Genomic DNA, 25,077 nt, shown 5'->3' with positions numbered 1-25,077 from the left:
AGGAAGAGATCACTCTTTAGTTTGTCTTAGCCCAGCATAAAGAGGCTCTGCCCCACACTGCATCCTAGGTCTATCCTGGCTATTGAGGCCACAAGATCTGTCTTTCATCCTGGGCTTTGGAGAAGACTCTTGAGAGTCCCTTGGACTGCAAGGAGATCCAACCAGTCCATTCTAAAGGAGATCAGTCCTGGGTGTTCATTGGAAGGACTGATGCTAAAGCTGAAACTCCAATACTTTGGCCACCTGATGCGACGAGTTGACTCACTGGAAAAGACTCTGATGCTGGGAGGGATTGGGGGCAGGAGGAGAAGGAGATGACAGAGAATGAGATGGCTGGATGGCATCACTGACTCGATGGACATGAGTTTGAGTGAACTCCGGGAGTTGGTGATGGACAGGGAGGCCTGGTGTGCTGTGATTCATGAGGTCGCAAAGAGTCGGACACGATTGAGTAACTGAACTGAACTGAACTAAACTGAAAGGTACCTTGTGATAAAAATCTAGCAAGTCAGCTTAGCAGGCCAGGGCTACAGAGTAAGAAGTCAAGCTGTGTTTTTAATTGCTCGTCTCCCTGGTGTCCACATGTGGTTTTTCGGAGTTGAAGGTTTCTATCCTTTGGGCTTGACTTTGCCTGTAGGAGCTGACGTGATGGGCAAGGACGGGGGGATTATGGTGAAATGGAAGTGTTCACAAGGCGGGCACCTGGCAGGGCAATGAGGTGCCAAGGCCTTGACCTTCCTGCTTACAACGTGCACCGGAAGGTCATGCTCTTTGGAGGCTCAGTACTGCGCGGGAGTGTTTCTTCCCGAAGTGCCACTAGGGAGACAGTCTCCCTGTGGTTCAGCCAATCAGACACCAGGCCACCCCATAGCTCACCTGACTGGAGCCTCCAAAGCTTCAGAGGAAATCTACTTTGGGATCCAGCAAAGGTTGATAAAACACCCCAGTGTAGACAGCCTTAGATTACCCCAGTCTCCCCAGGTTCCACTTAGAGAAGTGAGACAGATTGTAGGATGCACAAGAGCAGTGAATCTTATCTTCCTTAATGTGCTCCTATTCCACACGTGTGGGAGAAATTTCATAGTTATTCAATCATATTGGCTGCAGGAATGAGTACCACGTGCTTTCCTGTTTCCTGCCTGTGATCTGTGTACCGCCTTTAGGAGTTTTACCACTGCTGTAAAATAGCCGTGCTGTTTATTTGCTTAGTAATTTTTGACTCACTAAATCTTGCACTTTAGCTTCATGTTAGATAACAAGACATGTGACATTCTGGGTTGTAGCTAATACATATTAAAACAGAACAAATAACTAATGAGAAGAAAATACTTTCATCTTGCATCCCTGGAAGCCATTTTGCATATCACCAATGGCATGCATCTCTTACTTTAGAAGGTGTAGTCATATTCCGTGCGCTCTTATCATGACAACACTAGACTAGACATCCTTGGAAGTGTATTTTGCTCTGCCTCAGATCTTCTTTGGCTTTGGAATGACTGTAAGAGTTTGTTTACCTAATCCCACATGCAGAATGATGCATGGATTAAATACCACTGCACGAGGAGGAATTGCCCTATTCAACTACAATTAGAGCCCTATCTACTCTAAAATATTTTTCAGTTGCTAGATCTGAGAAATCTGTAACTATGGTTTTCCGCTACTCTGACCTTGGCCAGCACAGAATCTATCTAAAGTGAGCCATTTCATGTATTCCGTCTTATGTGACACTTAATATTATTTCTCTTTGGCCAATTATACTGTCTGCAAACTAGAGAAGGGATGACAGTTTCAACACTTACATATTTCAAATAGGAAAAAGTTTACTAAACAGTTGTGTTTCCATTAAGATGAAGAAAAAGGACAACTAAAGCACATATGAGAAAGTCAGCAAAGAACAGGCACCTAATACAAACTGAATAAATCTCAGGGACTGCTCTTTTTCTTGGATGACCTTCCCTTACCTATTAATTAAATGAAGAATGTTTTTGAGTTTTCTGAAGAGGAATGCCGTCTCCTTTTTCGCTTACTGAAGTAGGGCCACACTACTTCAGTAACTATGTTCCAGAAGAGCTATGCTTCTCTGAAGGCTTAATAATTGTTGAATTACCAACTCCTGATGGGTTCAAGTGACACCCCCTTAATTTTGAAGCATTCAGGCTCACACCTCCTTTGGAGCAGTGTTTGAAAACACTGTGTCTTGATCTCCATACAGAAGGCTCAGTGTGTAGTTCCCGCCAAATGTGAAATCCCTGTGATTCACTGAGGTCCTGTCCTACTCCTCGGGGACAAATCTCATCTAGTCTTTGATACTAGAGAGTTTTTGATTGCTCAAAGTAGAAAATGTGTAATATCATTCCTTTCTAGCCTAGAATCAAGGAAAACACATATATAATCACACTGTTAAATTCTGAAGAGTAATAGTAATTTCAAGTAAACATTTAAGTTAAAAATGGCTGCAGGTTAACTGTACTTCTTCAAGTCACTCAGAAGACGTTAATGAGCAATGTTCTTTCAAATGTTTCATTGGAAATGTTATCATCAGCTACTTATTAATAGCCAACTTAATTTTAATAATATTTAGGGTACTTTGGGCAATGTTAAACCTCATCGCTAGTTTAGGGTTTATAATTCAGGATAATCTGAATTACCTTGAAATTACTTGTGTCATCTCTGAAAAAATAATTTGATAAGAATATTACTTTATAAGATGTAAGGACTTCATAGAGGCTTTATTCAAAATGTTTAGAGGATATGCCTTCTCCACTAATTTTAGAATCAACATTTTGAAACATCTTCTATGATCACTTTATCTATTCACTAAAGTAAATACTTTTCTGTAGCTTAATCCAAACTAATGCATGCTTTTGAAAGCAGTAAAATGGCATTTATTTTAAAATGTGTGTGCTTGATAGTTCTGCTTTCATTCCTTTTACATAGTTTGATCTACTGTCTAAGCTGTAGTTTTGCCCACTGCTATTAGAAAGTGAATAAATTGCAGTCTGGCCAATGATGAAGGAATGAGAAATTATGTTTAGAATTAGTCTGCCAAGTTAATTGGATCACTTTATGTTTGAGCTTGTATTGGGCAGATAATCAGTGCTAACATTCTATCTCATCTCTTAAATTCACTGAGGTCTCCAGATAAGAGTAACATCAGTGCATTTTGTGTACTGAGTTTTTATCTTCACAATTCAGATCACATTCAGAATTTTTATTCTGCTTTTCGCAAAAACAATCAGGAGCAGCCTGTGAAAGAGGCATTATAGGTGAAGAGACAGTTGAGAATTTGATCCATCCCAGTTAAAATTCCTGGTGTGTCATTTCAGAGACTTATTTGAAAACTTGGTCATTGGATGGTTCTCCCCCTGAAGAGAAGATGCCAATATTATTTTATGAACATCCTATAATTTTATCACATGGTTACTACAGATTTCTTTGAAAAGTCAAATGACTTCACATAAAATTTAAGAAAAAAATGAATTGCTAGCAACTGAGGGAATAGAATATCTTTCTAAAACAGTAGACAATAGAGATTTATTTCTCAGTTTACTTTCCAAATAAATAATTTTAGGATACTTAGTCAACATTATGGTAATCTGACACTAGAATAAAAGAACTAATGTTAAAATTCTGGAAGAAGAGAAAGAGATGAAAACCTATCTAATACTTAAATTCTGAGTGAAAGTAAGGAGGTGAGAACGCCTGGGACTGGCTGAATCCTTGATCAGAGAGGGATTTTTTAGTTGTAAACATGCATCGCCATCCAAATCTCGGGGCATACTATTTAATGATAACTGAAAGTGAGGTTGCAAAAACAGTATTTTGCCAAGTTTGATTTGGGATTATTTACACAAAAGGTATTTGTTTAATTCTTAATTTCTTCTTTCTAGAGATCAGATTACAATGTTTTGGGTAATTAATATTTTTCAAAGCAATTGAGTAAAACATTTACACAATAGAAATAATTGAGTATAAAATTAATCAGGAAAAATTCTTATAACCAAATTGGATGAGGAAATCAAGTTTGGTGATTGGTAAATTTAATGGTGCAAATGAAACAAAGCAGAATATAGGAATTCAAAACAAGGACTGCTGCTTTGAAATTAAACTGACCCTCACTGAATTCAGAAAGAATTTCAGCTATGTTGAGCAGCCTAGCTTCTCAATTACATTTTCCTTGCTTTCCAAATGTACGATTTATTTCAAATAACCAAATTAGGATATAGGTGGTGGCTATTCAAATGTACATATGATATCTTTCTTTGCATAAATACAAGAAGCCTAAACAAATTGACTATTCGGAATTTTTTTGGGGGGGGCTTGGATGTATCCATCCTATTTTGTAACAAAGCAGCTTAAAAACAGCTGTTGGATTTTTTGTGACTGAAAATAAATACATTGTTAAATTATCTTCATATATAACACTCAAACAATTTTCCTTTTGCTTTAACCTTTTGCTAAACAACTAATTTAGGACAGCAAGAATTAAAATAGGGTATATTTCATTCAAAATGGCATAAAAAAGAAGAAAAAGAGAAAACTGAAAGGAACATATAATCAGCTCACCTGGGTAAAGCCTTCATAAGTTCCTCAGCTCTAAAGGAGACATGGATAAAATGAAAATGTGTGTTTTGAAAGGCAAGAAAATGAAGTAAAGGTCTTGTTCTACTTGGGATTTATCTGGGTTGTCTAAATCCAAAATCTGATTAGCATCTTAATCTTATGCAGTGTCAGGAATGATCTACCATCCTTTAATCATTCTATTATTATCCGTCTTAATCATTCCAAACAGTCTGTTTATTTTCAGATATGCTTTTAGTAAACAATGCTGCACTGCACGCCTTTGTGGCTTAGGAGCTTGGATGGGACATATATGAAACACAGCTGTGATGTTCATGTGGTGCAGATGAAGTGGAAGAAACCCAAACAAAAAAGAAAACTTGAATACTCTAGTTGAGCTCTTGGATGGTGATTTATTTATCTTCGTGTGGTAGATTCAGAAGCAGAAGCAGTATGGTGTATGGTATGGTGGAGGTTGTAGACTTTGATTAATAATATTTAAATTTGAGTCCTATTTTCATAACCTTTGTTGACCTCGGGGAAGTATCTGACTTCTCCTGGACTCACTGCACTCATTTGTAAAACTAGGATAAATAATAGATAGACCCTGATTTAGAATTTCTGAAATCATATATCAATGAAAAAACAGTTTAGAATCTTTAAATAAATGAAATATTTCTATTTAAGCTAGTGTTGTATGATATTGATCATAACTATTTAGGTGATCCTTAATGAATGTTATTACTGCCTAATAAAAATTTAGAAGATGTGTCTTGTGGCTTTCTTCGGAACATGAATTATGGTATATGAGGGGTTGGAAGAAAGGGAAGTGATGAAAATTTAAACTGAAGAGATTAATTGTTATGCTAAGAAAATAGGACTTTATTCTTTGTCCAAGGGATATCTTTTCAAGAACTTTAAGTAAGGGAAAGACCCCTTATCAATATTTCCTTTGACCGTAATGTGAAGAATGGATTGGGAATAAAACCTGAAGTAGTGGGAGAAGTAAAAGGGATAGGGTTTGGAGATTGTTTGCTGTAGGAAAGGGCAGGGTGATGGATAAAGTAGGCAAATTAAGGATAACAATACCCAAAGTTCCATGTTGAGTCATGCAAGACTATTAAAATAGGGCTATAGAAGCAGGGACATGCTTGAGAGAAAAGATAATTTTATTATTAATTTATTTTTTATTTTTTTAGAAAAGATAATTTTAAAACATGTATCTGAACCCTGTATAAGAGACTGCAAAAGAGACATAGGCATTTAGAACAGTCTTTGGGACTCTGTGGGAGAGGGTGAAGGTGGAATGATTGGAGAGAATGGAATTGTAGCATGTATATTATCATAAGTGACCAGTCCAGGTTCGACGCATAAATTTTCCTCTGTTCATTTCTTTGCATTTGTGCTTTTTTAATAAAATTCTTTTTTAGAAATAAAATAAATAAATAAATAAATAAATAAAATAAAACATGTAATATTATAGGAGGCCCTGAGATATCCAAGTAGGTATGTCTGACAGACAGCTGGAGAAAGAAATCTGGATACTAAGTAGTGAAGATCTTGCAGAAATATGCAGAGTAACGAGTAGAAGGCCCAACCTGAAGAATAACTAAACTTTAAAGGACTGAAAGAGGAAATCAAGACTGGATGTACTTTTGTGAAGGCAGCATTATTAAGAAAATTTTGTAAGATAGCTCTGGTAAGTGGAAACATTTTGTAAGATAGCTCTGGTAGAGTGAAATACTTGGATTCAAATGTGGGCTCTCCTATTTATGAACAATGTGAATGAGAAATTTAATGCCTCTAAGCCAAATGTAAAATGGGGATAGTGATATTAATATTCATTTGATAGGGTTAAGGATAAAATGAAATAATTGTTAATATTCTTTATGTAAAGCCTATGTAAACATTATTAGTATTAGGAGAAGAAGCTAATTAGAGTTGTTTACTTAGAAGCTTTTTAAAAAAAGGGATCCATAGTAATTCTTAGAAATATATTAGAAGAGGAAAAAATAACCTTTACAAAGTCCAGAAAACTAGATTTAAATTGAACTTATAATTTATTAATATTGATGTCAGGTATACTGAACAAAGACTTATGTGCCCTTTTAATGGTGTTAAGTGAAGTCAAAGTTGCTCAGTTGTGTCCGACAGTCCACGGAATTCTCTAGGCCAGAATACTGGAGTGGGTAGCCTTTCCCTTCTCCAGGGAATCTTCCTAACCCAGGGATCGAACCCAGGTCTCCCGCATTGCAGGAGGGTTCTTTACCAGCTGAGCCAGTAGGGAAGCCCCAAAACAAAACAAAGCATTTATGTGATGAATGATCATCCTATTAGAATGACAAATATGTGTACTACTCATACGGATGTATAAAATGGCTGGGAAAATAAAAAGGTCAGTATGACAAACCTAGTGATTTGTACAGAATAAGAGTATTTTTCAAAAATAATAATTATATACTTCTACACAGGTCTGTATTTTCTCTTGTTATTCCCAGAACACACCGTGTTTCGACTGGCTTCACACTCCTGGTGAGATTCCCACTGAAGCCCTCACTGACAGTGCAGAGCAGATGATTGTCTGGACCAACACGGCTCCTGAGATTTGATTTTGCACATTGTTGGGGTGCCTTTTCTTTGGAGTTCCAAATCCTCCAAACTGTTTGGCACTGGAGTATTTAAGCTTGTTTTTAAACACAAGTAAACCAAGCAAAAAAGCCAAGTAACTCTTAGCAGCAAAGCTGTTGGATAAATGGCATTTTAAATCATTTTTACCCCATTGATGGAGATGACTTAGCTCACTGCTATCTGAAAGCAGTAATAAATATTTATAAGATACTCTACTGAGGTGTTCAAAACATCATACTGCTCCAAACAGAGTGTAATTTCAGGCTAGAGTAAAATGGCAGGATAAAAAGTAAACAAAAATAAGCTTCAGACTGGATCACTTGTCTAGTTCTCTGTTCTAAAATAGATATGAGTAGTATTTTCCATTTCTACTGCTGGGTCTAACTTCCGCATTACTAAAAATGAAACTACTTCCCAAATTAAGTGGTTAGGAGAATGTTCTTAATCCATCAGGGATAAGACAAGGAGTTCCCATGAGCCCGGGAGTGAAAAGTCAGGACATTTTTTCATTCTTTCTGCTGTAATTTGTCTCTTATCAGACTTCCTTAGAAAAATATTCAGTTAAGTCGCTCAGTCATGTCTGACTCTCTGCGACCCCCTGGCCTGTAGCACGCCAGGCCTCCCTGTCCATCACCAACTCCTGGAGTTTCCTCAAACTCATGTCCATTGAGTCAGTGAAGCCATCCAACCATTTCATCCTCTGTTGTCCCCTTCTCCTCCCGCCTTCAATCTTTCCCAGCATCAGGGTCAAAAATGTATCCATTAGCAAAAACTTAAGATCTGTTTTAAAACTCCACAGCCACTCCACTATTCTGTAGAGCATCATTATAATGGGAACTGTGAAAAGGAGAAATATGTTGTCCAATGTATGATGTTATCTACTTAGCAGTAAGAGACATGCGTTCTTGAAGGAATAGAGACAAGTTACAACTGCTACTTCCACCAATGAGTACAATTATATAGTATGTGGGTATCCTTCAGTGAAGACAGTATTTGCCTGGTACGCCAATCAACGTTACCAAGATTTTTACTTTATAGTTGAAAAAACTTTTCCCATATAAAAGAATTCGGGCTGCTGATGACCCGTTTTTCTCATGCCATCTCATTATTCAAGTAACTTTCCTCGTGACCATTTCTACGTTGGGCGAATAAATGGAATTACTTGAAAACTCTGTTGGGTATAATATAAATTGCACACCATCTTTCAGAAGCTGTTTTGAATTCTACCAAAGTGTCCTGGGAAGAAAAAGGACAAGGCAAAAAAAGTCCTTTTCAGTACCGTTTATTTTCACAAGTAACTCCTTTACAGTTCTCTCCTGACTGAAGAGATTGTCTTTAAAGATGAAGGCTCTTAGCAACATTATTCTTCTGGTCTCCTCAAAGCACACGGTGCCTCTGGGCCTCTCTTCGCCCCTGGGGTTTCAAAGCTCCCAAGCGCGTGGCCCCCTTACTGAGCACCCTCTCGTCTGCACTGATGTCAGACTCTTCAGCCCTCCCTTTCCAACTGCTTTGCAAGTACTTCTGGTTTGCCTCAAGACCCAGATCTTGAAGACAGATGCTCCTAATTTTGCACTTTGGATTACTTTGTCCTAGATACTTTTTCTGCTAAGAGAAAACTGGCTGATTTAAGCCCAGCACATAAATTTTACTCATCACCCCCAGCTTGCGAGCATCAGTTCAGTTCAGTTCAGTTGCTCAGGCGTGTCCAACTCTTTGCGACCCCATGAACTGCAGCACGCCAGGCCTCCCTGGCCATTGCCAACTCCCGGAGTCCACCCAAACTCATGTGCATGGAGTGGGTGATGCCATGCACCCATCTTATCCTCTTGCGAGCGTGAGCCTGCACAAATACACTGACACGTGTACACATGCGCACATTCGGAACCTAGTAACTGGTTCTCATTCCTAATTCAGTTTGTATTGTGGGGATTTTATTGTGAATAATTAATAGATTTGTTTTATAGTACAGTCTCACCTAGTATTTTGCTGTATACGTATTAGCAACACAGTTCTAGGACTAGCTGTCGACTGTTTTTTATGATTTTAATTGACTTTATTTGGCTTATTAAAACTTATACTTTCTCCTTCCAGCTCATGGAACCCTCTGTTGCTTCTTTCTCTTCTGTCTTAATCCATGTCCCTAACCTCATTTTGGAAAAAGTTAATCATTTTTCCAACCAAATGAAAAATTAAAAAAGGAAAGACTGGTAATGTTAGACAAGTAATAAAAATAGACATTAGACTAGATATGTAACTAAATCTAAAGATAAAATTTACTGGACGTGTACATGTGTATATGTTAAGTTTCTGTGTGTATATATATATATATATATATATATATAAAACATATTATATATGCAGACAAATATGTGACCCCAAGCTGTAAGATTAAAAAGATTAAATACATTTAAATTATAAAAAAATTAAGCCTTACAAATATGGCAACTTTGTAAAAGGCTTTTGTATTTTTTGTTTACACACTACTAATTTTAAACAAAGATGACTAAAATTTGGCTTTTTCCATTTTTCAGAAAACATTTATCAAAACATATTTAAAAAACCACACATGACACACGAAACAGAAAATAAACAAATATTTTAATGTATTGTTACCTTCTTTTTCATCAGGACACAATCACGGTACTTGAGTCTTTAATAATATTTCTTTGCTAGTCCTTCTATTTATGTGTAACTATTCATGGGGTCGTGGAGAGTCGGACACGACTGAGCGACTGAACTGAACTGAACTGAACTGATCCACCTCTCAGAGGTTAGCAATTTAAGAATAATTATTAAAACAATAATTTACTTAGATATTGATTCTCCCTGAGTATAGGATTAAATATCAAAAACATAACTATATTTTATTGATACTTTATATTTTACATGCTATCCTAACATTATGAAAATCTAGAATTTTGATGCAATCTTAGAATCTATAAGTATTAAAATATTATATTTTGGGATAAAATGGAACTTGAAGTCATTATATTTCATAATAATCAAGGCATGTCATTTTCTATACACTTACGTAGTTCAAATCTTATTATGTATCTAAATGTCTTATATAAGTTTGAATTTTGTCTAAAGTCCTAATATCAATATCTGCATCAATTACTAAGAAAATCATTGTTCATTAGTAAAATGAAGTTTTGTTTAGAAAAGTTAACTTATTTAAATGAACTTTAGTGCCTAAAATTTTAATGAACAGTATTTGGTAAATTAAATTTAGTCTTATCATCCTCTATTTTATTACATATTTACTTTCAGTAATAGTTTTTACTTCCTATTAGAGTGAGAATCCTGCACTGTGAAGTACAGACTGTTGTATCAGTAATTAAATTACTTAATTGTAATTATAATTAATTGTATTAACAATAATTAATTATATTAACAATTATAACTAGTAATTGTATAACTGTCATCAATTAATTAATCAATTCACCTTTAATGGATAAATTAATTAAGTTCACCTTTTAGGATTTCCTTATCTATAAAAAAAGGGCAGTGAACTACATATATTGTTTTTAAGTTCTCTTCCAGTTCTACCATAGAAAAGAGCCAAATTATATAAATTTATACATTTATAAAAGACCTTTTAAAACAATTTCAAAATAACCTCGTGAAATAGAACAGTTCTATATTACAAAATTGTGAATTGCTACAATTTACTTTCTCTAAAATCATACTGATTCAGTTCTAAAATAGAGTTATTGTATAAATGCTTCTTAGAATGTTGAAATAAGGCTAAAATCAAGATGCTGTATTTGAGTTTAATAAACATTATTAGTAATTATTATATAATTTTCTCCTAGTGAAGATACACTCCCTTTTCACAAAATGACATAAGCCATTTTATTTAATAAGTAAATCTGAGATTTTAATATCTGACTTTGGAAAGAATTCCTTTCAAATATGTTTAATTTTAGGGAAAAAGAAGACTTCTAATTTGTCTTAAAAAACAACTTCGAATAGAGTTAACAAATAGATATATTAATTAATTTTATGTTTAAGAAGGGGATCCAAGACACAATGATATTCTCTCACTTAAATTCTCCTTCCCTGAAGGTGTGGAATACTGATCACTTAATAGAGTTGTTAAAATAGGACATTCTTAACACTGATCAAAACAGAATCGTAGCAACACTGTAACAGTGTCACCTACAGAACGACGGAACCAGGAGAGAAAAGCGGGTCACAGCGGTAAAATGAAAGTCAGCCAGTGACAGCCAAAGGACCATCACAGTAATGAAAGCATTAAGCTGAAAGTTCATTAAAAGTATTTTGTCTCATTTTTCACAAAAGAACTTGAGTGAATGGTGAATGCTTATAAGAGACAATGAAATTTAGGTTTATTTACATTTTAGAATCTACTTTACAACATGATTTCTCTTATTAGAGATACAGTTTTGTGAGATAAAACTGTTGAGTACAACCCCCTCAAAAATGTTTAGAGAATGCTGACTCAGATTTAACAAAAGCTGACATTCTAAAGAGCATTAAACATTTCTAATCTCACTTAAGGAATAAGTAGGATTAGAAATCAATTAGACATAGTCAAAGTTTAGTTATTTGATTTAGAGATTGGGGTTCATTCCAATCCAGTGTTTGATTAACTGATGTGCAATAGCTCGGCTCGGTGGAACAAAGAATGCCTGCTGCTTGCCTTTGGTCAGAACATCCACAACCTAAAATACACCACAGTAAAATGTATTAGGATTTCAAAACTATCATACTTAAATACTATTTCTATGCTTAAAACAATTTAACTAAAATGTAATGACTTTCACAGTGAATAACAAAAGGAGAAAGTAATAACATCCATTTTCAACATGCAAATTCAGTACAGTATTTTTAGTTGCTTCATTGAGTTAGTGATTCAATTTTAAAAATATTTCAGAAGGGCATTTTTCCTGATGAAAATAAGGTCATGAAAGAACAAAGTATATGCTAAACACATATTTTCAAAGTGAAAAAGAACTTTTAGAAAAAATTTCCTTTTATCAAATTCTGAAAAAAATCTAATTTCTACTTTTTGAGGTGGAGCATAAAATAAACTTAATTTTGTGAAGGCAAAGTGAAAAAGGATTTCAGGTCATCACTACTATAGTGTGCCCCTCTGGCTTCTATACAAAGACACTGAGTTATACAAGACACGGACAAGTAAGTTGTCTTTCATTGTACTACTTAAGGATGAGTTTTAAAAAGTTCTGAGTGTATCTTTGTTAAACAGTTTTGTCAGTCTTGTCAAGTACATTTAAAATGATCAAGAATTTTTCAAAACTTTTATGCAGTTTTACTGATATTTTTTGAGTTACTTGCTTCAATACTATAAACTATGTCTAATAATAATATTCCTGCTTCTCATCTGAAATAATGACCACCCATTTTAAGGCCACTGAAGGGATCATTAATCTCAGGGAACAGCATCTGAAATAAGAAAATGGCACAGACTCATCATTACTAGAAGTATGTCACAGCAGAAGTAACATAGGACACATCAATTACGTTGTAATCCATGAATGATGAGGGGGCCATAGCCATTCATTCAACTTGTTGAAAACATGTATCCTTGCTACATGCCCAAACCAATACAGTCAGAGAACAATCAATAGGAGAAGGAAATTAAATTGAACTTTACCTGTTCTCTAGTGAACCAGCGGGCATCCTCTATTTCATTCTTGTCAACTTTAATTTCTGTAGACACTGCCACAGCTAAGCAACCAATCATTAAGGAGGAGGGCATCGGCCACGGTTGACAAGAGACATACTGAACATGGCCAACTTTGACTCCACTTTCCTCTTCTACTTCTCTCCGAACAGCATCTTCTATTGTCTCCCCTAATCAAATGGGGCAAAAGAACAAGTAGCTGATGAACGTGCCCTGGACATTTTGTGCTCCAAATGGTTCAAACCCTTGAAAATCACTTTGGACAGAAACCCAATTCATAGAATCAGAAAGCAGAAGCCTAAAAGTAGATTGGAATTCAAGAAACATTATTTTTTTTAAATATATGACTACATACAGAATCAAAATGCCAGGAAACTTTTCATTTCTTAAGGCCTAAATTTGTTACATTTTAAAAATTGTAACATCAACAAATATCCAGTACCTACTTACTGCTGGCTAAACACTGTGCAGACATTTTATGTGTTATCTTGTTTATGTGGCTAAGCTTTTCCTCACTAAAATCTTGAAACGTTTTTCTTATGTTGTCAAACAAGTATTACAGATAACACTTTTCCAAAGAGTTAAAAACCAAATAACACTAAAAGTTTAAAAACAGCATAAAATGAAACTCATTTTCTCTTTCCAAATAATTATTCTCTAGATAATTACTGACCCAGCTATGATAAAGTAAAGGGATGCCTATAAATGAATTTATATTTCTGATTTATTGAAATTGAGAATTAGAATAAATGGAATAATTTGTAAGTTAAGGTTATCTGAAAGTTTAGAAATATTCTGTTATTTAAATATAGCTTTCTATTTCAAATAGATTGGTAAATTTCCTTTATAAAAATTAATTTATGTTTATAAAAAATATTGAAAAGATAACTCATAGACTAGCATATCTGCAAGACCAAACCTAAATAAATATTAGCATACAGTACATATTAAAAAAACCCCTAAAATCAATAAGAAAAAAAGATTAAACAACCAAAACAAAAACAGACAAAGAATATAAAATATAAAATTCAGGGGCAAAGAAACGGCATGCCTAATACACATCTGAAAAAGACACTTCATCAGCAGGGAAATAAAAGTTAAAATGACAATGATATACCACTTCATACCCATCAGAATAGCAAATAAAAATCCTTATATTCCTAACTCTGTAAAGATGAGGAATGACAGACATTTCATGTACTTCCAGAGGCAGTGTAAATTGGCAGGAATATTTCAGAAAATAACGGCAATATGTGGAAATGATTAAGATGCTCACGGTCTATGAGCTAGAAGCCCTATGAAGGCCCAATGTACACAAGGATTCACTGCAGTGTTGCTGGTAATGCTAAAAGCTTATAGCAGAACGGATAAATGAACTGTGGAATATTCATAAATGGGAGGCTACATAGCAGTTAAAAAAACGACCGAGAGCTACTAGAGCAAGCGTAGTAACTAGGAGCATAGACCTAGAGCCAAACTGCCCACGTATGAATGCCTGTCCTACCACTGTTTGTTCTTGGGCAAGTTATTCAGCTGCTATGGGGAAATACTATCTACTATGTAAAGTTGTATGAGGACGATATGATTTAATATACAGAAAGCGTTTGGAAAAGTTCATATGTTTAGTATTATTATTATCTGTCAGTGTAGACTGACACTGGAAATTGAGATTAAATATGTGCTAATTAGATATATTCATTTATTCCACAAATATTTATTGACTATTTATTGAACTTCTACAACATATGAGGGATATGCTCTAAGGGTTTGGGATAGAGCAATAAATAAAAAAAAGCCCTTGCCTTTATGGAACTTACTTTCTGGCACTAGCAAATAATAAATAAATAAAAAGAAAGGTAGGTCAGGAAATACATACTTACATATATATACCCTGTTAGGTGCTGATGAGTGCTCTAGGGAAAAGCCAGACTGGATAACAGGGACTGTGAATGTAGGATATGGGGTTAACTAATTTAGTTGGTGCCATCTGGGAAAGTCTCTCTGAAAAGGTGACAACTGAATAGTGCAGAAGGAAGTGATGGCTTGGGTAAGAGCAATATATGAAAAAGCAAAGAATTTTTAAAGCAGACAAAATTATTCCACTAGTGACAACAAAAATTATGCTATTTAAAACACAGAAAATATTTTAAAATACCCCAGTTTTATAACATGATAGTTCGTCAGAGATTACTTTCAAATGCTGTCCAAAATTTTTATTTAGAAATCATAAGTTAAACGGAAATTACTATAAAGAAAAGGCGCACCAGGTTCAATAAATCCAGCGAGGCAAGTAAACATGCCTGGAGGAAATCTCTTCTGCCTGCCTAAAAGACATTTGGTCCCATCGGGATGAATAACTTGCATGATAACCACTGGATCTGTATGAATGACAGGAAAAAACAATTTAGACTCATTGTGTAAAGTCACTGTCTAATAGGATAATACAAATGTGTACCTCCTGTAAGAACAAGACTCTTTTCGAGTTACAAGAGGTTGTTTTTATCTGCCTAAAGACAGAGTATTTCAGGGAAATTGCATAGAATACTGTCAGTAAGCTAAAGAAAGGCCATTTTTGTCTTCTTTCTCATCTTAATAGCATAAAAAATAAGCATAAGACAAAAATAAAAAATAAGCATTAAAAAAATAAATCTAGCATACTGTAAGTATGCTAGGCTTATTTTTTTAATTAGAAGTTTAAATAACTAATACACAGCATGGATAAAATTCAAATTTTATCATAGTAAATGTTTCCTTCCATCCCAATCCTTGTTGTTGCTTGTTGTTCAGTCACTAAGTTTTGTCTGACTCTTTGTGACCCCATGGACTGCAGCACGCCAGGCTTCCCTGTCCTTCACTATCTCTCAGTTTGTTCAAACTCATGTCCACTGAGTTGGTGATGCTATCCAACCATCTCATTTTGCTGCCCCTTTCTCGTCCTTAACAAAGTGTTTTTAAAAGCTAATATGGCTCGATGGTTAAGTTTAAGCCATTAAAAAAATTAATTTATTTAAATAATATTCACTGCATTAGTGACTTCTGGAACGATTTGAGAAGTCACTAATTCAGTGAGTTCGCCTCACTAGATTATGACTGAGGATCAGTAATCAAATGTGAAATCTTGAAGCAGCAAACAGCTGTCACTAGGCCATGCGCTTTACTCCCAGGAGACCTTCTCAGGTGTGGCTGGATCTGTCTCTTTCTGCGCAGTTTTAAAGGGCTGGTTTATCAGATTTCCAAGCCCACAGCCAAGTCAAAGCAGCAACTGGGAGACAGAAGGCAGAGGCAGACGCCAGCAGTATGGAGGAGCTAGCTCCAGGCTGTTTTGGTGATGTCACAAGCAGGTCCTGGACTGTTAGGGTGCTTGTTTGTTTCTCTCTTCCTAAATGGACCCAGATGGTGGGCTTGTGAAATCCTGTACCTCAAGGCATAAATTCATGCTGATTAACCCAAGGTTAAGAAATGGCCAGTTATGTACAATGTCCTTTACTTAAAAGTCATCAAATTAGGTGATACTTTAATACTTATAGTCTTAATGGTTAAATTAAACATGCTTTTAATAAAAAGGTACTCCAATACTTTGGCCATCTCATGCGACGAGTTGACTCACTGGAAAATACTCTGATGCTGGGAAGGATTGGGGGCGGGAGGAGAAGGGGACGACAGAGAATGAGATGGCTGGATGGTATCACCGACTCGATGGACATGGGTTTGAGTGAACTCCGGGAGTTGGTGATGGACAGGGAGGCCTGGCGTGCTGTGATTCATGGGGTCGCAAAGAGTCGGACACGACTGAGCGACTGAACTGAACTGAACTGAATGCTCCTTAGCAGCTCAAAATCTCGTCTTTCCAGAATGTCTTATTCCCTAAGGTTTCCAGATGGCCGAGATTTCACTGTAAAAGAAAAGGCTTACCAACTCTTGGGTATGATGTATTGTGAACACCATGGAGACTAGGACAGTCTTCTTTTAAGCATACTCTCTTATAGCCTCCTTCTTCAATTTTCGTTGCATTTCCACAGGTTGGGCAGAACTTATACCGACTGTGCCAGGCGAGAACAGATCTTGCTTGAGCTACAACCCCTACGACAGGAGCAAAGGAAGCTTTAATTCAGCGACAGATGGTAAAGTAATACATAAGCAAAGAACATTCTCAGGTCATAATAAAGACATGTACTGTATTGTAGGTGTGTGATCGAAGGTTTTAGTTTTCCCATTTTTATTATCTGTATATGTCTTTTAAATTAAAAGATTTAAATTCTACAGATGACAAATGAAAATTAGATGTACTTTTAATTTGAACTAATGAAATAAAACTCTCATATACGATGGATGTACTAACATCCATATACACTGTATTAGTTTAGGCTTTTACCGTAGGTGATTTGTAAATTTTGGATATACATGATTCTAGTGTATACTGACTTTACAATAGTGAAGTCACTCAGTTGTGTCCAATTCTTTGTGATCCCATGGACTATAGCCCACCAGGCTCCTCCGTAAATGGTATTTTCCAGGCAAGAATACTGGAGTGGATTGCCATTTCCTTCTCCAGGGGATCTTCCTGACCCAGGGACTGAACCCAGGTCTCCCGCATCATAGGCAGACTCTTTACCATCTGAACCACCAGGGAAGTCCAGGGAAGACTTTACAATAGTGACTTTCATAAAAATACACTACAAAGACAGTTCCTAACTTAGATTTGGACCATAAATGAAATATTACTAGGAAAGTGTAGAAATCCATCTCTACTTTCCTTGGTGCCTAAGACAATACTGGTGTATCACTGTGGAATATATTCTGTTTATAACTGGAAAGTACATAGAATATTTTTTAAAATATTGTGTTTACAACTCTTGTGATTAACTTTATGGCAAAAATGCCCAATAGAATAAATCTTAGACTATGTACACCCTGTCTACAACCTTTACCCTGATACTTCAGAAAATAATTAATATGGCCTGACCAAAAATAGTAGCATTGGGGCAATAAGAGTAGAAATGCTACATTTCAAATGCCTGACAAAACTTCTCTCCCCTAAAATACATTATTTGGTCTAAGGATTTTGAAATAAAATAACCATAAATAGCAATAATGTTTTAAACTGGGAAAAATGAATAAGCCATAAATTAAAACAAATGGAACAGTGACATTCAATGAACATAGGCAACATTAAATATCTGCCTGCTGTTACTCTACAATATGTAACTTATTACTAATATGTAACTTAACTCAAAGTACCTCCATTATTTCACTCATTACAATAAGAAAAGCTAACATTTATTGAGTACTTACTGTGTGTCAAGCACCCAGCAAAGATCTTCACATACATCATCTTATTTAATGTTTAGAGAAACACTATAACGTAGGTACCAGTATTATCCTCATTTTTGGCAGGAGGAAACTGAGGCACACAGAGGTTATAGATCTGTATAAGGTTACCCAGCAGCTGAGTAAAAGAGCTTCAGTTTCCTTACTGCTTTTTAAGATCTTGTAATTACATACACAGCTTCAAAGAGAACAAATTTTAAATTCATAGTGTTTTTTTTTCCACAGATGTAGAGAATAAAACATAACACTCCTGGTTTTGGGATGAGTGTCTAAGAGGTCTCGGGAAGACCCTGCCAGGTTAACTAAGGGAACGTAGACACTGACAAGTGACCCCTTCCTTCCTCCTGTTAACTCTCCAGTCTCCCGTAGTATACCTTCTACTCCTTCTAGTCCACGGACACTCCTCTCGTCAGATTACCAACAGTTTCATATTATCAAACCAAAGACTCAAAAAAAATCCTTTATCTTCATCTTACTCAAACTCTCCGCAGCATTCAATATATTTGACTACTAACTCCAAGAAACACTTTGCTCTCTTGGTTTCTATGAGCACATTCTCCTGTTCTTACTTGTGCCTATACTGTCAACATCATCTTTGATGGCTCCTCTTCCGTCTGACCTCTAAAACTCAGGGGGATTCAGGCGATTCTCAGGTTCTCCTTCTTGCTTGCTCTCAACTTTTTATGCAACTTGAAAGTTTCCTTTGACTTAAACACCACCATTGTGTTGATGACTTGCATACAGATATATTATAGTTCTTTCCTTTTTGTTCCAGATTCTGTTTCCCTTGTCTAAAACTTAACATACCCAAAGATAAAATCTTCATTTATTTACTTCAAGTCTGTCCTGCTTCCCTTGCTCTACCCATGACTCTGTATTATTTTATCAATAAAGCTTATTAGTATCTACCAAATGACTAAAGTTTCAAACTTAGCATTCCTTTTTAATCTTTCACTTCATTATCATATACTCCACACCCACTCCATTAACAAGCACTGCTGATTTTCTCTCCAAAATATACCTTGACTGCATCACTTTTCCTCCATCTCTATCATCATCCTAACAACTCAGGCTGTAGTCTAGATTACCTTCATCCCTCTCTCACTTATAAGTCTCAATCGACTGTTCAAGCCCTATCAGTTCCACCTCCGTAATGTCTCAAAACTCTCCTTTTCTCTCTACTCCATTAATCCAAGCCACTGCATTCTCTTACCTGGGCTACTGTACTCTTCAACCTCCTCTTAACAGGATTCCTGACTTCCACACTAAACTATCTACAGTTCATGAGCTACAAAGCAGCTACAGTGATTTTTCTTTTTTTTAAACACAGGCCATATTACAACATTTAAATGGAATTTAGGATAAAATCCCTCATTTCCGAGCATGATACATACGACCCCGTGTGAACTGGTATAACAAGCAACAGAAAAGAAAGCAATATAGTCAAGGTCTTTGCCAGCATGTTTAGTGTATAGCAGGCACTCAATAATCATTCACTGAACAATCAAATGAAACCAGTATGCATTAGTGTTAATTCTGGGGAAATTAATCTTGGCTGATCAAAACTGCTGTTACCACCCAGAAGAGCAGTCCTCTAAGGTAAGAACGTCAGGAAATTTCTACTGAAGACAGCCTAATTTCATTGCTTCCTGGAAAAACTGTGTTTCCTAGAAACTGCAGATACATGTAATTCTAATCCAGTACCCAAAACCAGATTATTACCAATAGAAGTAAACAAGTGTTCACTTCTTACCAGCTTCTTTTTCTTTCAATTGCAGAAGAGCTGGCATTGGTGGATGAAGAAAGTAACAATTTTCATGCCTTTGCTTAAATTCTTCAGCAGCAACGGTATCTATACCTAAAGCAAACCAGGCAACCAACCCATCTTCCTCTTCCTTTGAGACTTCCCCAGCATAATTAAAAAACTCTTTTTTCATTTCAAGTTCTACTCCAAGGAAAATCAAGGTGATCTTCTCAGGCTGAGCCAAATAATCTTTTATATCTGTGTAGTTCAGCTGACAAAGCCTGACTTCTGGCTGTTGAAAACTTTCTTTATTGCCACCTAGAGTAACCAAGGGATTTAAATCTGAGAAAAGGATATAAACTGTGGCTGGATGGCTTTCTTTTGCTAACAGCCAGTCAGAATTATTTCTTTTTTCACTTTTCCGGTCCAGTAGTGTCTTGCTAAAATAATTTTCACATTCTTCCACTTCACTGGTTAGGAACCAGGGCTTCTTCCCACCTTTAGCATTAGCTAATAAGTTAGCTATATGCTTATAACCCCAAAATTTAGCTATATCCAGTGCAGTCTGCCTTGATTTGTTGACAAGGGATCTGTCACACCTATGGATGGAAGCAAAAAATAAAATAGCAAACATTTTCTTTAGTATTTATTACAATAAAATTTTCTTGATATACACAATAGTCCCTCTATTTAATAATTACGTAATTTCTTTTTCTTTTAGAACATAATACATTAATGGAAAGGTTAAAAACCAATCATAAATGATTAAAAGTTAGAGAGAGTGGATGTTTAAAATTTCTGGAAGATTATTTGTAAAATAAAAAGCATACATTTTATGTGCTGTAAGGAGATATTAAATTTTTACAAGGAGTTTTCAGTAGTCATAGTGGGCAGATTTACATTATTTTGGAAAAAAATTAGATTAACTCATTAACTGCTTGGCTATTAAGTATGAAAAGTTAATTCCCCAATAAAAAAAGTTAAGTTTTAAATTAGAAATTATGTTATTATATAACAAGACTGTTCAATGAGTTATTTACAAGTCCAATGTTATAAATGTGGCTACACGAAAAACTGAAAAGAAAATACATTATCCAGAAATTAAACCAGACACTCTCCAGGTGGCACAGCCTAAAAAGTTTACCCTTTCTCAAGTAGAAATTGGACAGCATCTGGGTGCCCATTCCTTGCAGCATACATTAAAGCAGTCCAGCCATTTTCAGAACTTTCATTGAGAAGAGATGGAGAATGACTGAGTATTGCTGTTAACTTGGGAATATCTCCTTCTGCAGCTGAACAGTGAAATTGGGATATTATTTCTTGATTCAGACTTCTTTTTACAGAAGACATTTCTTCCTTAAAACAGGAAAATAGGAAAAAACTCATTTACAATTGCTTTCTTGTATCAGTGATTGAACATTATCAGAGTGCTGATATAATTAGAACATTAGTACGGTTTCTGAAACAATTTACTCTTAAAAAGGTACCTGTCAAGTGTCATCACAAGATACACTTAAAAACTGTTATCAGGTGAGAATTTTAAATGTAATTCAATATGAAGTATGTATAAAATAATGTATAAAGAACTTTGGTGGAAAACAGTTGAAGGGAGTGACATCAGTGGGAGGGGGTATAAGGTAAAAGATATGACAAACAGAAAAGTATATTGGAGGCAAACCAGAGGGACTTCAATAAAGATCAGGGCATAAGGGGAGTTAAAGTAGATAGAAATAAAGCAGTTGTTTTTAGCAGATGATAAACAGTATTCTCTTAGATTAAATGATACTAGAAACAGATCTGTCCTCTCAGGAAAATTATGATCCTATTCAAAGAACTAAGTTTCATGTGAAAAAATTTATTGCTTTACCTTTCACAGGGAATGATTAATCCATCAAGGATTGATTTTTGCTCATGGTGTGAGGTAAGGGTCACGATACATTTTTATCCCAATAGATAAAATCCATTTGAGTCAGGGTCATTCTCAAATTTATTGTCTTTGTCCCATGATATTGCAATATTAGACTTGTCATAAATGAGATGACCATATATTTTTGGATTATTGAACACTGTTCAATTGGTCATTTTGTCTATCCTTGAATCACAGAAGCTTTTAAAGTCGCTAACTTCGTCTGCTTTGTCACCCTATTACTTCAGTGAGAAAGAGCTGTTCTATGTGCGTGTGCATGTGTGCATGCCAAACTGCTTGAGTCCTGTCCGACTCTGTTGGACCCCATGGTCTGCCGCCTCTGTCTATGGGATTCTCCAGGCAAGAATAATGACGTGGGTTGCCATGCCCTTCTCCAGGGGATCTTCCTGACCCAGGGATCGAAACTAATTGTTCCATATCCTCTTAATAAATGCTTCCTAATTGTGGACTGAATGTGGTAGGGCACAATTTTGGGGGAAATGGTTCATATTTCAGTTGTCTATAAACGCCTCAAAGTACTTTTTTTAAAGGTATGATTTTTTTTTTTTTCTGTGAAATTCTATCAAGAAAAGATTTGGGATTCTAACTAGGTTTCTACCTTCTGAGAATAACCTACTGAGGCTATAAAGAAAGAAAGGTTATATAATCCATAATTTTGGACAGCAGTTGTCTTTAAAGTTCTGACTGCAATTTTGTTTATCAATTGTACATCAGTAGCAGCATGACAATATTAAAAGAAAAAAATGGGCTGGAGATTAACTTTCTTATTTGGCGTCTGTTCACCTTACCTGTTTATTATCTTTCTGCTACCTACAAATAGGCTGAAACTACTCACAGGAATAGAAACAAAATACTGAAATTCTGTATACAACTTAAATTAGGAGGGGTGACTTCTGGATTAGAAAACAATTCATTTCTTTTGATTTACCCTAGATTTACTTCATTCTCTTCACATTCCGTTCTGTTCAGTCGCTCAGTCGTGTCCGACTCTTTGCGACCCCGTGGACTGTAGCCTACCAGGCTTCTCCATCCATGGGATTCTCCAGGCAAGAATACTGGAGTGGGTTACCATTTCCTTCTCCAGGGGATCTTTCCGACCCAGGGATCGAACCCGGGTCTCCTGCATTGGAGGCAGAAGCTTTAACCTCTGAGCCAGCAGGGAAGCCCACAATTTCTAAATGCATTAAAAACATTATGAATAACAGAAGCTACTTTTCAGGATTTTATTTTGCACTGCTGTATACTGACTCATGTATGGTTTTCCCTTTGAAGTTGCCTTTTCCTTAAAATCGTATCATCCAGGTTCTTCAGTTTGGTTTACTATAGGCAATATTCAAGTCATGGTCACTTCCTCACTTCCTTCACAGTCCACTCACTCTCGGTTGACTGCAAAATTGGCCTCCAAAAATACAGTACCATTCAGTACCCACAGTGCAATGCTTATGCATACAGTATTTTCAGGAGAAAAGATTAGAAAATGTACACTTTCCCCCTAACGATTTCTCGCCAGAAAGGCCATCTAGAAACAGAACCATTACTCATTCCAAAAGAGCACACACAAGTCTAAAGTCCAGCTCTACTGTTCGATTTACTTTTTCATTTCTCCTCAGGTTCTTCTGAAGACAGGATGAGGTGATCCAGTTAGCCTAATGCTGCCCTTGCTTTTCAAGAACACGGACGATCCTCAGAGACGATTTTAAAGAATCTTTACTTTAAAGCGTCTCACACTTTGAGCCAAACCAACACCCAGTTTTATGGGTGTGTGGACCAGGGCCCCTGACTGGTCCAAGGCCACATGGCTCAAGAGACAGGGAAGGCCTCACAAACAGCTTTGTCACTGCGGTCACCGACCCGAATTTCTGGGGCATTCCCGAGGGCCAGCTCACCTACCAAACGCCCCCTTCCCGCCCCATGCACGATCTCTCCAGGGTCTCCAAGTTCCTTGAACGTCTGTTTCCGTGCCAGGACTGTGAGAGTTATTTAAACATAGTCAAGTGAAGCCACAGCGGATCCCCACCTCAGAGACCACTGGGTCGGCAGCGCGCCCAGCCCCCTCCCGGAAGCCCAGGCTCCTAAGTCCACACCTGCGTCCGCGCCCTAGCGCGAGGCTGCGCCACACCGCCCAGCAGCGCAGGGCCCGTCAGCGCGGAGACGGAAAGAGCACAGAGAACTGGTTACCAGCTCCAGAAGGGGCCCCGGCCCGCCAACTCGCCGCTGCTGCTGCTACTAACCCACAGGTGACCACAGTAACGGACACCCGGGTTTGTAGTCCAAGAGCCGGGGAAACCCCACGCTGCGGCGCCGGATGGAGGCTCGCGAACTTCCGGTGAAGGGCAGGTGTCCGCGCACGGCTTTATGGGAGATGTAGTTCGAAGGTCACACACCGAAGATGAGAGAAGGCGGGGGGTTGGCGGGTAGAGGCGTTGGGAAGCCAGGGCTTGAAGTCCAGCTGTGAGGACAGGCTTCCTAGCGGTGAGTGAAGGGCTGTTTTGTTTTCCCCGGTGGGACCGAGGTGTGTAAAGAAACGAAAACGTCTAGGTCTGTGGGAACAGTTTTGAGTTCTCCAGAATTTCACGCCCAGCCCCCACAAGCTTCTTTCATGTATAGTTCAGTGCATTGGAGTGTTCAAAGCATTCTTTCGTGTTTAAACAAACGTGGAATGTTATTGCTGGACCAAGTCGTTCCAGTGTAGAACCTTAAACGAGTTGTTGGCCTCCGACCCTCAGTCTCCTCTTTTGAGAAATGGTCCCATGTATTGATGCCTACCTCATTCAGTACTCTAAAAAGTTTACGTCAGTCGCCTACACCTCCGCCTTGGGGTGCTGTGAAATTGATGATAAAGTATACAAAGACCTTAGGACAAGTGCGAGGTCTAAAGCTAGTACTTGCAACACAATTATTATTGTTGCTGTTATTATTTAATTTGCTGTGTCGTCATGCTCCAGAACCTACGCAGGTTAAGTGATTTGTGATTTACAAAGCTCAGCACTGTTAGCCTTCTCATTCCCAGATTAGGTGTTTTTTTTCTTTACTAAATTGCCCCCTTTGCATTCGGTAACAGATAAGGAGTCTCGAGGTAGACCATTGCTTCCTGCCCTGATTGTAGGCATAGAAAGTTCCTTTTCTCAGTGAAGTTTTTGCGTGCCCACCGACATTGTACTTTCATAACTACTTTTTTTTTTCTTCCAACTTTGTTCTATGTTTCTTTCTCTGAGTAGT

General features: G+C 36.8%; 1 protein-coding gene across 2 annotated transcripts; it reads right to left on the bottom strand.

The window, feature by feature from the left end:
* Positions 1-8,454: 8,454 nt before the first annotated feature.
* NUDT12 (nudix hydrolase 12) lies at positions 8,455-24,170 on the bottom strand. 2 transcript variants are annotated; one of them, XM_055430255.2, is made up of 7 exons: positions 23,943-24,170; positions 21,076-21,287; positions 19,941-20,530; positions 16,772-16,939; positions 15,124-15,237; positions 12,830-13,029; positions 8,455-11,876 (listed from the first exon to the last, which is right to left on the bottom strand). In XM_055430255.2, the coding sequence occupies exons 2-7, from the start codon at positions 21,279-21,281 to the stop codon at positions 11,766-11,768; spliced, it is 1,389 nt and encodes a 462-aa protein (XP_055286230.1). In that variant the 5' UTR covers positions 21,282-21,287; positions 23,943-24,170; the 3' UTR covers positions 8,455-11,765. The 2 variants fall into 2 exon arrangements, with proteins under 2 accessions (XP_055286230.1, XP_055286231.1); XM_055430256.2 differs by having other exon boundaries at positions 24,037-24,170.
* Positions 24,171-25,077: the final 907 nt, after the last annotated feature.

The sequence above is a fragment of the Moschus berezovskii genome, chromosome 8 (assembly GCF_049115385.1).
Source record: "Moschus berezovskii isolate FMDL1 chromosome 8, NW_MosBer_1.0, whole genome shotgun sequence".
Taxonomy (NCBI): domain Eukaryota; kingdom Metazoa; phylum Chordata; class Mammalia; order Artiodactyla; family Moschidae; genus Moschus; species Moschus berezovskii.
Note: the sequence above shows the minus strand (reverse complement) of the source record. Positions and strands in the feature narration are given on the sequence as shown.

Bases quoted from the DNA above. Each gene is read 5' to 3' on its own strand.
- NUDT12 (XM_055430255.2), bottom strand. From the start codon at position 21,281: ATGTCTTCTGTAAAAAGAAGTCTGAATCAAGAAATAATATCCCAATTT. The intron at 16,940-19,940 runs GTAAGAAGTGAA...CTCCTGTCGTAG, and splicing joins ATTGAAAGAAAAAGAAGCTG to GGGTTGTAGCTCAAGCAAGA. The intron at 13,030-15,123 runs GTGCGCCTTTTC...CCATTTGATTAG, and splicing joins CGCTGGATTTATTGAACCTG to GGGAGACAATAGAAGATGCT.